Below are 16066 nucleotides of genomic sequence, written 5' to 3'. Positions count from 1 at the left end.
TTTTATCCTGAATCAAATCCTTGATCTGGTTGACTGAACAGCCACAGAAATGCATGTAACGGCATAGAAGGACAACAGAATGAGCTGCAAAGGCTTGTGTATAGGGAGAGGGTCTTGGACCATCCTTTCCAGTAGCTGTGTCAGTTTAACCTGGTCATGAAACGGCAGTGCTGTTGCATCATAAAACTCTAGTCTCAGGTTATATGAATCTGTTGAGAGAGATAAGCCAGAGGTAAGGGTTTAGGATTCTTAAGTTTTCCAAAGTTTGTGCAGACAAGTGTTCACCTGAGAAAAGGAGAGACCTAGCCCTTCTCATGGGTACCTGTCAAACTCTGCTGGCTTTTGTAGCTCTTAATTCAGAGCCACAAGCAAAGGGAGAATCAGAGTGAAGAACTTTTTCCTAGGAAGCATATCAAAAAGTTTCATACTGGTAGCAGTGAGAGCCAGGAGAACCAGTTTCATGCCTTCTCATAGCTCTGAAAGAAAAAAGAAAAGGGATTTGGAAATCTAATACACATTTCTAGGGGTACTCTCTTGAGAGGAAATACTATTAGAATTACTATGCTTCTACTTTTCTTGGCTGGAAGATAGTAACGTTTCGTTTCCTTTTCAACAAAAAATATTCTAAGCAAACATTCTTTGATTATTTAACGGGTTTCAAAGAAGCAGCTTCTAAATTAATTTTCCTGTGGAATTTGATTTTTTCCTTACGTTAGACATGTGATTCCTAAACGGACTTATGTGAACATCTTGCATTGTAACATTGGCTTCTTTCATTGCCAGAAGTCTTCAGGATATCAGTTTAAATAGAGAAATTGACACAAACGCCATTACAGAGAAAGTCCTCTCTCTAACACCACCTCCAGAGCCCATTTTATACCTTGTTACAATACTCTGTCAGGGTACATCAATCCTCAACGAATCTATGAAATAGGAAACTAGGTAATTTATGAGCTTAGAGTAGGCTTCTCTTTAATTTATTGTTTAAAAAAATTGGGAAGAAAAAAAAGTTTGTATTGCTTTCATTCTCTCTACTGAAATGAACTGTTGCTTTTTTTCTGAAACCTTAATTTGGGCAAAGCTGATGCCACTAAATTAGAACAAAATAAAGGAGAAGTGAACTGTGTTCCTTGAGCAAGATTAGAAGTAATTCAGCCCTGCTCATAGGATGACTTAAATTATGGTGTCTATCTCTCCGAAACAAATTAATGTTTTAAAATTCTAGGAACTAGCCTTGGAGTTAAGTTAGCTGGGGATCTTGATGAAATATTAATAAGGGCTGTCATTTCCAATTAAAGCTAAATCCCTAGTAGCATGTGTGTTAATGGATCAGGCCAGTGAAGGAGACTGAGTTTAAAATGGCCTTATGGTTTATTGTTGTTACAGTTTACAGCTTTTAAATGTGTGAAATTTGACTATTTTAACAAGGTCAAAATAATTGTCTGCAGTGTGTGTTGAATAAATTAGCTTTAGGATTAAATTAAATGAGCATGTTTGGTTTGCAAAATTAAGTATTCATAGCTCAAATCCATGTTCAGAAGTAAGCATTGTTAGGTGATTGCTCATTTTTTTGTCTGTTTGTTTGAAACTAAATGCTTTTTTCAGGTATTTCATGCAGAGTTTTGGATTTTTTTTTCGATTTTTTTTTGTAGGCAACTTTCCAATGATTTCTTTAATCTTCTTTTTTGTTGTTGTTGCTGTCAGAAATTCCAGCAGGTTTAAATAAAGCTTAAACATGTGTTTCTGATTAATTTGTAAGCTTTCTGTAGGGATACTTGGAAGTAGACCAGTAATATGACTACAAATATTTTTGTTTAATTTACAATGCATGCTTTATTGCTGCTTTAAAAACAAACAAACAAAACCAGCAGTTTTACGCCATGTACAAACAAGTGCTGAGGTGAAGTTATGCCTTTATGGTATGTTAGCAGATAGAGTATCATTCAGGGTGAATGCTGTACTTACTGCTATATGTGCATATAATAATTGGCATTTTTTTTTTTTTTTTTTTTTTTTTTTTTTTTTAATTCTGTTTTGTATAATTGAGTTCAGGTCTTTAATATTCTACAGTATTTGCATTTGTCTCCAGTTCACCCTTCCTTTTCACCTCCTTATTTGTCTATCTGTTACAAGCATTATAAACCAGAAGTGCCACATCCAGTCTAGATGTGAACAGCCTACCTCTTCTAAGAGAAACAACTTTGGCTTTGCATTAATCAGTTACAACTCTGTGTCGTCTTTTACTTGAGTTGAGCTGTTTGAAAGAGGCATTAATAAGATCCTGGCGAAGAGGTGGGTGTAGCTGATACCTCCTGTGATGCCCCTCACACTAAGCAACTGAAGAGAGAAACTGTGTATCTGAGAGCATTTACCAAATGCTTCTTGAGCACCAACAGGCTTGGGGCCATGACCACTTTCTGGGGAGCCTGTTCCTGACCACAATCCCAGCAAAGAACCTTTTCCTAATAACCAATCTGACCCTCCCATGATGCAGCTTCATGCTCTACCCTTGGGTTCTATCACCAAAGAGAAGAGGTCAGCGCTTGTGTCTTTACTCCCCTCATTTGAGGAAGCTGTAGGATGCCATAGGTCACCCCTCTGCCATGAGTATATTCTAAGCTAAACAAACCAAGTGACCTCAGCCACTCCTTGTAAGTCATGCCCTCTAGTCCTTTCATCATTTTGTTGCTCTCCTTTAGGCACGTTCTAACATTGTTAGATTCTTCTTATGATGCGGAGCCCCATACTGCACATCGTACTTGAGGTGAGGCTACCCCAACGCTCAACATGGTGAGACAGTCACTTCTTTTGATCTGTTAACTGCGCTGTGCTTGATGCACTTCCAGGATATGGCCGCTAGGGCATGTTGCCGACTCATGTTGAGCTCACCATCAACCGAAGCCCACAGGTTCCTAACTTATATCTACATCCAGGATTACACTGATTACACTGTCCCAGCAGCAGAACTCTGCACCTTGGCAGTGTTTGCGAAGTTGACGGAATATAGGTCAGACAAAGAAATCTTGGCTTATAAGCAGGTGGAATCCTTGACTTGTCTGCAAGTTCAGGATGAAAAAACAGTGCTCTTTTCCTCCTGTCATCAGGTTCCTCACTTTTCACATACAGTATATTGAAGATAAATGTGGAGTTTTGAATTTTATTGCAGGAGGGAACCATCAGTGGGGTGTGAAGAGGTGTTTGGTCAGCTTTTTATCACTTGGTTTTGCAAATATGCCCTGTGGGTCACTCGTTTACATGCAAAGTTTTAGCTGATTGTATTTTATCCCTTTTATCTGAGATCAAGTGTATTCACATGCTGCTGGATTCACATTCAATATGAGCTTTTCGGCCATTTGCTAGAATAACGGGAGTGTAAGTTTATGATTTGTTTATAAGACTGTCAGTGCTCTCAGCTACAGTTATCAACTGTAATCTACAGTTATTCAATTCTTTAATGTATTTATTATTTAAAAATAATTGTGGGATATATTACGTATAAAATCACTGCTACTCGCTCAATGAAAAAACTCTTGTTACCCAGTGAGGCATGCTATAAGGAGGCATTTTTCCCATTAGTCCTATACTACATCTCTGAAGATGGTGTTTCACAAGTTCTTTGCATTAGTGCCTGCAGGCAGTCACCTGCCCTCCCTATCTGACAGTGTGTTTCTGCCCAGTTCGATGTGGAAAGTACACTGTTCCCATAGCCATGAATTTACAAAGATGTACTGTGTGTGCCTCAGACTGTGAGGTGTCCTCCCACCTTTGAGATTTTTACTAGTACTGTTCTTTATCTACTGTCTCTAAATGTGGTGTTTGAATTGAGGAAGTTGATCTCTCTTGCCAAGTAATTTGTGGCTGAGTTGAGTTAAAAATGACACGAATGAACCACAAGAGTGTATCCGGCCTGTTTTGTGGAACTCAAGAATGTAAATGAAGGGGATATGAGCGGTGGTTGCTGCTGTCCCCAAAGGTGACAGCATTGTATGGTCAGAATGGGAAATGCTTAAGAACACTTAAACTTTGTTGGCAGCTAGATCTTTGGACAGTGTTGTCAATACAGTCTTTGACTTAGTTTTAAATCCTGACTGATGGATGGGTCTCACAATTGGAGGCAGTTTTCAGGACAGGCTTCTCTCTGATACCTGGAAAGTTTACCTGAGCCTAATTGTGGAAGCATTGATCACCTCCTCCTCAAAAAGACAATGGGATCTTTCCTGACTTCAGAGAGAGGTTGAAAGACTAGCATTCAAGCTAAATAAACCACAGGTGACAAAGCTTCCATCAGCTCCAGTATCTCTGTTTTTGCTGGGTAGACATGTTGATTGCTCCTGTGGAAAAGTTTTGGGCCTGTAGGTAACTGGACTCTAGCGATCTACCACACAAAAAGACCAGGACATAACTCATTTAAATGAAACAAAAAAAAAAACAACAACTCCTAGAGGGAAAGAGGGAGGATTAATAGAACTTGTCAGTTGCTTGTGACTGAAAAATACATGAGGAGGACTCTTACGGATGGCTTAAGTTTAGTGTTATGCACTTCTTTGCTTGTCTGTATCAACATGGATTTTAAAAGAGAGTTTGCCATTACTGCCGTGCTTTAGCTTGAGGAGGATTGTAGAAGGGCCTGTGAGGCAAGGCTGTCAAAAAGAGTAATGACATCTGGTAATCCCGCTTGGGATTCTCTTCCCTGAACATCTCAGAGTGTTTTTTGTATCATTAGTAAAGACACAACACGTGTGGACACAGAGAAGTATCTTTTCCTGCTATATCCTCAGTGAGCTAAAATGGCATGGTCTGTAGTGAAAAATGATGAAATTTCTCTTGGAGAAAAGAATCTATATGTAAAGGATGGTATTATGTCACTACTTGTATTTGCTGATATTTAAGCATCTGACAGTTCAGAAAATAATAAAAATGTATTTCTACATCAAAACTTGCCTGAAATGAGAATTTCGGAAAGAAGAGCCACAGAAGGATGTATATGATTAAGCCATTAAACATAATGACTATAAAAGCTTACAGAAGTATATTTATGATGCAGCTTTTATTTTATTTTATTTTATTTATTATTTTTTTAATTTTTTATTTTTTTTTAATTTTTTTTTTATTTTGCAGCTTTTACCAGGTCATCTAAGTATCGTAAAGGTGAACTGAAATTATTGACAACAGTGAGGAGTGCTTTCTAAATTCTCAAGACTCACTAGAGTGTCTGAGCCAGCAGATTGCAGAGAGCTTCAAATTATTTTTTTGTGTGTGCATATGTGGAAAATGGCCAGATATGTCTGTCATCCTACCATCCTCCCAACCTTTTTTGATACTGTTCTGGTCCTGTTTGTTTTAATTCTATTTTCTTTTCTGTTTGCCAGTGTCTGCCAACACATGCCTGGCATTAAACCCCTTCAGAATGAAAAAGGAGGAGTCCACTTTTATCCTGAAGCATTGATGAAAGGTGGTTTTATTTCAGCTGTTGGAAATGTTAACGAATGGCTTAAACTCAGCTGAATATAGACTGCTCACAGCTGCTTTACTCTTCTCTTTTTGGGGCAGGCTTTTTGACCCTCTGAAGTTTTCTGCTTCTCTTCGTTTATCTTTTTCTTTCCCTATTGACTGCGACCCACATGGTGGCTCCTTCAGGTTCTTTCTCTAGCCAAGGAAAACTGGGCATGATTCCCTTAAGGGGATGATTCCTCTCTTCTGGGGTCTTCTGAGGAGAATTGATAGAAGCCATTCAAGGAGCTTTCCTTTCCCACAGGCTAACATCATGTTCTGGATAAAGACATGGATCTGCAAGTCTACCAACCTAATAGTATGGCAATCATGTCATTTTATCAGTGCCAACCTACCACGTCTGCTTACTGATCATGTAGTGATTTAGCTTAACCCAGTAATTGGTTTCCATTTCTCTCAGCTTTGTCTGTAGCAATTGAAAAAATTGTTTTCTCTTAATGAATTAAATAGAGGAGCAAGGTGTCTGAGTTGTGACAGAAGAAAAGAAAAAAAGAAAAAAAAAGACATTCTATATATGATTTCTTCTCTATGGTGACCAGTGATAGGATCTGAGGAAATGGTTTGAAGCATTGACAGGGGTGGTTCAGGCTGGATATCAGAAAAAAGTTCTTCACTGAGAGGGTGGTCGGGCACTGGACAGGCTCCCCAGGGCAGTGGTCACAGCACTGAGCCTGCCAGAGTCCAAGAAGAATTTGGACGATGCTGTGAGATGTGGTCTGATTTTTTGGGTGGTTCTTTGGGGACCCAGGAGTTGAACTCAATGGTCCTTGTGGGTCCCTTCCAACTTAACAATATTCTATGATTCTATATGTGCTGAATAGCTGTTGTTTTTCACAGATGCACCTGAAATATATCTTAACTACAAGAATCACACCGATGCATAGAATTTAATTGCATTGTTTACTTTAATCTTCTTCAAAGAGCCAAGAGCTTTTGAATGTTATATTTGGAAATATTCGTTAAATCATTTTGCATATAGTGCAGCAGCATCCAAAAAAGGAAAAGAAAAAGCACACCTTATCACCTTATCATGTTTTTTTTGTGTAATTCAGTTCATTAGAGTGTTTGATGTTGATTTGATTTTGCCCACAACAGATTTTGGCTGAGCTTGTCGATGCCTCATTAAGATATTGTCATTGAAGTCTAAAGACTAATCAGGGGCTTTTAGTGCATGCCGCTGTTCAAGGGGACCTTTTGGTGTTTCATGTGGAAAGCACAGAAGACTTAGTGTTGTATTTGTCCTTTGACCCAAGTCGAGATGAATTTATCAGTTATAGGAAGAGGATGAAAACTCTGAGTAGAAAAAAACGGTTCTGTTTCTACCTTCCAGGTGTTTTGAGGAAAAATTCTGTATAATGAGGGAAAAAGAAAAGCTATTTCACAAAACAATCCTACTGTTGCCTACGGATGGGCTTAAAAGTCCAGGGTAGCTTTTTCCTGCTCTGTCTCATAAATCTTTGTTTCTTTCTATTAGTGCTTGTGCAGTTAAACATTGAATCATTTCAAGACGTTGACTGCATTAAAGCCCTCCCCAGAAATACTGTTTGTTTTCACAGATCATCTCTGAGCAGTTTCAATGTGCAAGTAATATCAGTGCAAGAAAGGGAATTGTAATGCAGCTGCCTCATCTGCACTGGAGTTGTAATTCTTTGACATTTATTTAGTTGAATATACCTAACATCATACATTCAGTATGAGGTTGTCCTTAGGTAATTAAACTGGGAAAGTACTTCTTAGTGCATTGTTAGATTTCTGTTAATAGCATTATTTTTGCACTTAAATCTGTATGCACTGTTACAGCTTCCCTTACCACCTGCAGCTGGTAAGCTGCAGCCAACTTCAGGCATTAAATGATGAGATAATAGGGTATTTTATCAGCTGTGCAGTTTTAGTGAAAGGAGTTGTGTTTCTGGTCATATTGTGAAACCCATTTACAGGTGTGTTTTTTCTACGTCCTCAGGGTTTAGGTTAATGTTCTAGAGTAGAGGTGAATCTCAGGGAAGATGAATGACAGCAAAATCCAAAAGACAAAACGTGTCTGTACCTTTACTGAACTGCATGTGACAGCTTACTGTGTTCAAGCTTTGCCTTGGTTGCTACTGCAAGATAGTCTAATTAGCACTTAGTTATCACTTCCTGCCTATTGCCATGGATTAGATACCACCAGGAAGGCTCAGCAGCCCATCACACACAAACCTAGAGCTGCCCTTCTGCATCCTAGGGAAACCTGCTTGGGTTCATAGGTGTTCTGCTGCCTGGATGGGGAGAGGGGGGTGTTCGAGACAGAGAGGGAAAAACAGGGGAACACTTACTCCATCTCCTTCTTAGGAGCCATTAAAGCCATTAAATATTTCTTTTTATTTTCTTTTTGTCTGATTCAACATATTTGATCTTCGTTCCCTCTGTGCTTGATCAGTCATATAATTTAGGAATCCTTTTTTACATGGACAGGAAGGGACTTAGATTGCCTAACAGGCTTTTCATTTAGTAATTTCAGTGGAGACTGTGTTTTTTGACAACATGCACAGGTGTGCATGGATATAAATAATGTATGTTTCTGCATCTTTGGGTCCAATCTTAGCCCTTGTGTATTTTAGTCTACAGGTATAGTATTTGAGCTGTACCTTTACTGCCCAGATCTGTAAAACCAGTTTGAAATGTGCTAGTTTGATCCTCATCCTGTTGATGCAGTGGTGTGTTTGTACGGAAAATGTCTCGTTTACTGAAGGTTCCACCAGTTTGTCTCTGGCACCTGAGTATGTGTGATGAACTTTTGAACCTGCAGTACTGCCTGTGGGATTGATACTGTTTTAAATAAGTGAGCATTTGGGGTTTGCCTGGACATGATGTAATGAGATAATTGCAGAACCATTTGGCTTTTAACCGCAGACAAACTTTTTTTTTTTTTTTAATGTGCTCTGTTTAGCTTAACGAAATAAAAAGACATTAATCTTAAGTCTCTGCTACTTCATCAAATGGTAGGTTGGTTGACACAAAACTCCCCCAAATCTTACTTTGAAGGAATGTCAGTGTTATTTTTAATTGTCCCCAGCAGGAGGCTTTTTGGCTGGAAGGAATCCCTGGATTTACCCCCCCTTCTCACAGTTCTCATGTGGCTGGGAAATCTCTCTCTCCTTGCAAACAGTGCTTTTTCACAACTTCTCCAATTTTTAGGTAAAAAGGTTTAAGGAAGAAAAGTCTGTGCACTTTCTTTTGCAGAGAGAATAAAAAAAGGGAGAAAAGTGTTGTGATTCTTAAAGCACCTTTCTGCTGCCTATTCCTTGACTGTGCAGAGATTTCTGTATCATGACTTTGTAACATTGCAAATAATTAATATTTTCTTGTTCTGCTTTCATATTTGCTGTCTCTCCCAAAAGATTATGTTGTAGCATGTGTTCATATTCACATAAGTTGTTAGTCTTGAAGATCTTAAGAAGCTTTTTAAATCTGCAATTGAAGACACCTGCACTATAGTAATGCAAGATAGACAGTGTTATAGTGATGTTTTTTGTGTATATAATGCAAATAAATACAGGGTGAAGCAAATGACTGCTTACCCCCTGCTGTTGGGCTGGTGGTAGCTGGAAAATGTAGGTTGCCCCAGGTATGCTAACGTTTAACATCTCTTTCAGATAACATTCACATAGAATTGGTGACAATATTATTTGCATTTATATGAAGTGGGAATGTGCCCAAATTAACTGTATAATCAAAGAGAGATGCACGTTGCTTTCCCAAATCTACAAAGTATTACACAACTAACTGTAATAGAAACATCAGATTTCGAATTGGAGGTTTCTGTTATTAATAATTGGATACCTACCACAGGTGTGCATGCACATATTAAAAGTCAAATATAAATTTAATAAGATGTGATTGTCATTAGTCACATAAAAGTAGTGTGCTCCCTCTGTCTACCATGTATGGGTAGAGCCTTACAACATGCTGTTTTTTTGGTTTCTGTATGGAATTGAGATAAAACGGATTGATGATTTTGACTGCCCATTAGATTGTTAAGCATTTAGTGGATTAATGTTACATAGCCTTTAAATTATGGATGTTTTTAATACGAAATAAATATCAATTAATAATTTACATGTTGGGGAATACAGTGTTGAAATGACCATGCTTGTCTTTAAACAACAAGAAAATAAAAGCATTGTATAGTGAAGACAACTTAATTTCCTACAAGGTACAAGTTTAATATCTTGGTTCTAAATAAATAAATAATATCTGAATGATAGCAAAGAGATTATTTAAATTTCTACTTCAATCACAGGCAATGCATTGCCTAGGTTAAAGCACAGGTTGTAAACCTGTAAAGTGTTTCTAGCAGCAAATGGAAGATCGGATTGCACTGGAAAATAAAAGTTACAGTCTTTTGATTTAAATGTTACTGGACTTGGTGCTGTCCATAGTGAAAATTTTTAAATAGCACTTATTTATTCCTTTTTTCTCACGTGTCTCGCAGGTCATAAATGTTGATGGAACAATGAGGAAAACCCTCCTAGAAGATAAACTTCCACATATATTTGGGTTCACACTGCTAGGAGATTACATCTACTGGACTGACTGGCAGAGACGAAGCATTGAAAGAGTTCACAAGATAAGGGCTAGCAGAGACATTATTATTGATCAGCTGCCAGACTTAATGGGCCTTAAAGCAACAAGTGTTGCCAAAGTGTTTGGTAAGCCTGGGCTGGGTGGATCCAATGTTGAATGGTTCTTTTAGAATTCTCTGTTGACAACCCATAGAGTTAACGTATTTTGAAGATTTGTAATTACATTGCACTTCCTCTCAGCCTTTCCCTTCCCCTTCACACTGTTTCCATAATACACTAATATCTGTTTTGTTTTTGTTGTTTTGTTTTGTTTTTAAGGAACTAATCCATGTGCAGAGAACAATGGAGGCTGCAGCCATCTATGTTTCTTTACACCCCAGGAGACCAGGTGTGCCTGTCCCATTGGCCTTGAGCTGTTGAGTGACATGAAGACTTGCATCATTCCTGAAGCCTTCTTAGTTTTCACAAGCAGAGCAGCCATTCATAGGATTTCCCTTGAAACCAATAATAATGATGTTGCTATTCCTCTTACTGGAGTCAAAGAGGCATCTGCTCTGGATTTTGATGTCTCTGATAACAGAATCTATTGGACTGATGTTAGTTTGAAGGTATTACTGACATGTGAATTCCCTGAATATAATGCCACAGAGCAGTTCCTTTGATCTAACAAAGGTCTCTGTTACATGATCTATCCTGCAGTTGCTAGTGTTGTCATTGAATTGCATCCAAGGAGACTCTTGGAGATGAAGACAGTTGCATTGTTGAATGCACAGTTGGGTGACAGGCATGTTCCTGCTTCAAATAAAAATCCAAAGTGGTGTTTGCTCATACTGAGTGCTGAAGTCTCAGATGCTGCATGGGCTGCATCTGTATATGTCCCTATCCTAGAAATGCCATTTTTATGTCACATAGTAGAGTAATTGAAGCACCAAGCTTGGCAACCCCCTAAGCTTTCTACCCCCCCTTACAGTTTTGACTTGGAAAACAATCTTATTTAATATTAACAATTGGCAAGAGAGCTTTGTATTGGTTGCTGTTAGCCTATGACTCCAGCTTGTCACAGAGCAGGCTAGGGTACTGATCTAGTCCTCTCCATGCCATGTTAATTGCCCCCTACCAGCCTCCAACTCTGTGTCATTGTGTTCCCCAGCAGTTTGAAACTTCAGTTTGATGTGTTCTGGTTCATGTCCAGGTGCATGCTGAAGTGAACGTTGTGGTGTTCATCAGTGTTGCTTAACTTTTTGAAGGGAATTAAGTAATGGTAGAAAATGACACAGTCACTTCACTGGAGCTGAATTCCTCTGTTTAGCCTCTTAATAGGTTTTTCCAAGAGCAGTTGAAGTTTCTTTGCCAATGTGCCAAAGCAATAATAGGAAAAAGCTCAATTGTAGTGATGGCAGGGCTAGTGCAATTTTCATAGCCTCTCTGGGAAGACTAATGAGGGTTGTGCTTCAGCATTAACAGTGCTGCTTGTGGTGTGGATACCTTCCTAGGAACAGTGCCAGTGTAACAAATTAGTGTGCTGCAGACACGGTTACTAAATAAATCTCATGCAAGCATGTGGAGAGCTGGGGCTACGGTTGTCTTAACCATTTGTAGTGGAAAATACATTACTTCAGCTGCATCAATCGGGTCCCACTCTTACTGTGCAGAACTGAACAACATTTTACATGTCTGTGGCCTCCTGAATTATCCAGGAATACTGTGTTTTCACATACATATCAGCATAGATTTCAGAATGCCTGGGCTTTCTTTCCCTCTGTCCCCCCACTTTCTGCAGTTTGGCAGTAGGCAGTGTAACTTCAGAGCCCTCTTCCTGTTTCCATAGCCAGTTCCCCTGATGACCACTGCATCCCTAAAAATATAGCACATGAATTCTGGTTTTGACACTTACCTTTAAAAATGTAAAACATCTCTTATTCTTATATGTTCGTTTATTAAACGATTAAGAAATCAATACCTGAAATTTTAGCAGGCAGTTTGGAATAAATGTAAAATGTTCAGCATTAACGTGATAACAAGGGAGGGTAATTGTACATTGGTCCTGGATGTTCCCAAAGGTTTATGTGGGCATTGTTCATTGGTAGGAGGAGCTTATTTATATGTACGCAGTCCTTACCCTATGGCTTCTTTAGCTGACTGTATATAACCAAAATGTAGATGAGAGCAATTAACTTGCTCAAGGTGACTGATTATGAGAGAAAAATTAATTCAGGTTTTGTTGAATTATGATGCATTCATGAGAATTAACACATTAGAGAGAATTAAATACTTTTAAAAAATAAATACTTTTATATGCAAATGGCAGAGAGGAAGACGGGTCAAGGAAGAATCTGCAGATATACAGTGCTTTCTGAAAGTCATGTCCTCTTAAGATGCTTTAAACTGGTCATCAGAAACTGTACTGTTAATTTTTCGGAATATTCAGGTCTTTTTATCCTGTGAATTACTGTACAGTTTTCTTTTAAACAGACATTTATTTTAAAAATGTAACACTGACTGATTGTTGTTTTTACTACTAACCTCTTTTTGTATGCCAGGCTTCATAATAACTTCTCATTTTGAGTATCTATAAATGCTGAAATATTTTTACATGATTGTTTTCCAGACTATAAGCCGAGCTTTCATGAACGGGAGCTCTGTTGAACACGTGATTGAATTTGGGCTAGATTATCCTGAGGGAATGGCTGTAGACTGGATGGGAAAGAACCTGTACTGGGCAGATACTGGAACCAACCGAATTGAAGTAGCCCGCCTGGATGGACAGTATAGGCAGGTCCTTGTGTGGAAGGACTTGGACAACCCACGGTCTTTGGCTCTTGATCCTACCAAAGGGTAAGGGATAGTGTTGGTTTTCAAAATTCTGTGTGCTCATACTCTTACATGACAGGATACTTGGCAGTTTATATAGCTTCATTTCTTCAGGGTCCCTGAAAACACAATGAAGGTTTTGTAAGCTCCACAACCCTACAGGTTTCAATGAAAATTTGGGAGTTGTTGATCATGTTTTTCTCTCTATGTTTAAAAAAGGGGTGCTCTAATATACAGTAATTAACTGCCTATAACCACATGGGATATTCAAATATTTAAAAAAAAAAAAAAAAAAAAAAAAAAATAAAAACGAAAACATAGAGCCAAACTCAAATCAAACTCAAATCTCACCTAGTTGTAATCTTTCTGTTCCGCTTCTCATTTCAGGTACATGTACTGGACAGAATGGGGAGGTAAACCTAGGATTGTTCGAGCATATATGGATGGAACAAACAGCATCACTTTGGTGGATAAAGTGGGTCGTGCCAATGACCTGACTATTGATTATGCAGACCAAAGGCTATATTGGACTGACTTAGACACCAGCATGATCGAATCATCAAATATGCTAGGTATTCTGGCTTTAAATTACATCAGTGTTACTCCATCCAGTACAGAAATATGCATTGGCCACAGTAAAACAATTGAGTAGATTTTTAGAGTGTTTTAATTAAATTCTTGAAATGATTGTCTCCAGACTAACCCTGATGTTTTTTTTGAGTGGTGATTTCTTCACGGTGAGGGTGACAGAGCATTGGAACAGGCTGCCTAGGGAGGTTGTGGAGTCTCCTTCTCTGGAGATATTCAAGGCCTGTCTGGATGCCTACCTGGGCAGTCTGCTCTGAGGAACCTGCTTTGGCAGAGGGGTTGGACCCGATGATCTTTTGAGGTCCCTTCCAACCCCTACAGTTCTGTGATTCCATAATGAACTGTTAAATCAATTGTCTTTTTCTCTAAATTGTTAAGTCTGTTAAATTTATTAGACTTAAAGCATGTACGTACCAATTTGTGGTAAGTAGTAACTTGAAAGATTGAAATAATATGATTTATATTAAATCTGCATGTATATTTTCATTGTGAGAGTAAGCAGAAAGTTAAATGCTTGAGGGGATGACAGTGATAATAATAATGAAAGCTTCCTAAATTAATAACCATGTGGTAGTTTTAATAATGATAGTGAAATATAATACTGTTTTAATCTTGTTTCTCTGTATTGTCATGAAATTACATGCACTTTACAAAATTAGAGATATGACCTCTGAGAAAGTGAACACGGCTAACAGGTTCATTATAAACCAGCTCTGACTTCCCAGTCCTGATGCTGATTTTCTGTCAAACTATTATCCAGGTCTCTCTTTCCAGCTTCCAACTAATTTTATTAGTTGGAAATCCAAACCAAGGTACTGCTTGGCATTCCGTCAGAGATGGAATCCAGAAGCTTGTGACCTGACGTCGTATGTCCCATTTCCAAAGAGATGTCTTTGTTAGATGGGAATTAACTAACACCTCTGGGAATCCAATATAAAAAGCAGGGTTTGTGTGGAAAAACATACAGTATTTAAGAAAACTCATACAGGATTGTTGCAGCAATGCTCTGGTTGATGACACACGCGGTTTCCCTGCAACTCACTCACTTATTTTTAAATCTTCTGTGAAAAGCTAGTATTACAAAGAGATGTTTTTTTAAGGTGTTATTGTGTGTGCATATCTTCAGAGTATGGAGAATCTACTACAAGGTTTTATATGCTTTTATTTGAAGATCTTACTCTATAGTTGAGAGAGAGAAAAAAATGGAAAAATCTGTTAATGGAGAAAAGGCTTTCTCACATGTTCTGAATGAACATTTAAAAAAAAAAGTTGTATCAGCATTTTGACTTAACCTTTTGCACCTTCTTATGCTTCTGTACACATACTGAGCTGCAGGACTTCATTTTTAGCCGATGACCTAAATGAGTTGAAGTAATTGTTTTGATAGCTTCTTAGGCCACTGTGTATGTCCAAGAAAAAGAAGCGTTAGAAAGAATCACATACTCTTCTGATGATGTGACTGTATGTCAGTTTTGGCTTATGTATGCTCTCCATCTACAGGTAAAAAAAAATTGTTTATTCACAAGTTGGCATTCGAGTAGGATGTTTAGGAAAAGGACATTCTGAAAAGCCATCCAAAAAAAAAGCCATTTCATCCAAAATGGATGAAATCTCTGGAAAACAAAGCTATGCAGTTTTGGATTCCAAGGCTAACAGTGATTTTGCATCACTTGTATTCATTGTATTGGGATAAGAACTGCTTGAATGGGTGATGCCAGTTAGAAATTGCATGAAGGTTTTTTCTTTATCTAGAGTTGTGGGTGGTTTTTTTTTTTTTTTTTTTTTTTTTTTTTTATTTTCATCTAATGCATGATCTATCAAAGCTAAGCTTCTGCATTATACTTGGAGAAACAAAATAGCCAGAGGCAAATTTGGATTAGAAACTGATTGTGGTATCGAGAAGAAACACAATATTCAAATAATCTGTGGTAAATTAAACTAGTTCTAAAGCTGAACCTATGGTTAACATTAATTTGTGGTGAGAAAGTAGGAGAGGAGGACTGCTGAAGCTAACAACGTTGTATGCTTGTCCTTTAAGTTAGCAGATTGTAGGGTAGGCTTCTAGCATGTGGACTTATCGGTTAAGGAAATGTTATTAGACTAGAACTTGAGTTGTATTATACACTGCTGGCCTCCTGGCCAGGATGGATATGCATGGGAGCTGGTGATAGAAGCACCTACCCTACCAGCAATAAATAATGTACTCTGAAGTGGATGATTGAATGCTGTCCCAGCTTATTCTTAGGCATTATAAATGTTACCCAGCAGGCCAAAATCACTGTTCTGGGAGATTTTTCTCCATCTAGTGCCTAGTAAAATTCAGGTAGTTTATTTGCTTCCCTCAAAAGAACCTCAACCCTGAATTCATCACTATAGACCAGGATTGATATAAGTACCTGAGAGTGTTCAGGATATCTGTGCTCTTAACTTGGACACTTCAGATGCCTAAAAGTAGTTGTGAAGTTTGCCTCTATACTTAGTTCTAGTATTTTATAGAAAAAAATGGCTTAATGGGTTTTCAGTTTTATTGTATGCTTTCCATTCCTTCTCCAGTGTTGTCTGAATGAGAGAGGGTTAAAGGTAAAGTGAAGCGG

General features: G+C 38.2%; 1 protein-coding gene across 1 annotated transcript in view; it reads left to right on the top strand.

Annotated features, from left to right (window-relative positions):
• Positions 1 to 16066, top strand: part of LRP5 (LDL receptor related protein 5) — a 142711-nt gene that overhangs the window by 98623 nt on the left and 28022 nt on the right. The window contains exons 8-11 of the mRNA XM_032187964.1: positions 9983 to 10199; positions 10392 to 10681; positions 12682 to 12908; positions 13272 to 13456. Coding sequence (XP_032043855.1) covers positions 9983 to 10199; positions 10392 to 10681; positions 12682 to 12908; positions 13272 to 13456 — 919 coding nt within the window. The remainder of the gene's footprint in view (positions 1 to 9982; positions 10200 to 10391; positions 10682 to 12681; positions 12909 to 13271; positions 13457 to 16066) is intronic.

This window comes from Aythya fuligula, chromosome 5 (genome assembly GCF_009819795.1).
Source record: "Aythya fuligula isolate bAytFul2 chromosome 5, bAytFul2.pri, whole genome shotgun sequence".
In the NCBI taxonomy this organism is placed as follows: Eukaryota; Metazoa; Chordata; class Aves; order Anseriformes; family Anatidae; genus Aythya; species Aythya fuligula.
This window is presented reverse-complemented; position numbering and strand designations above follow the sequence as displayed.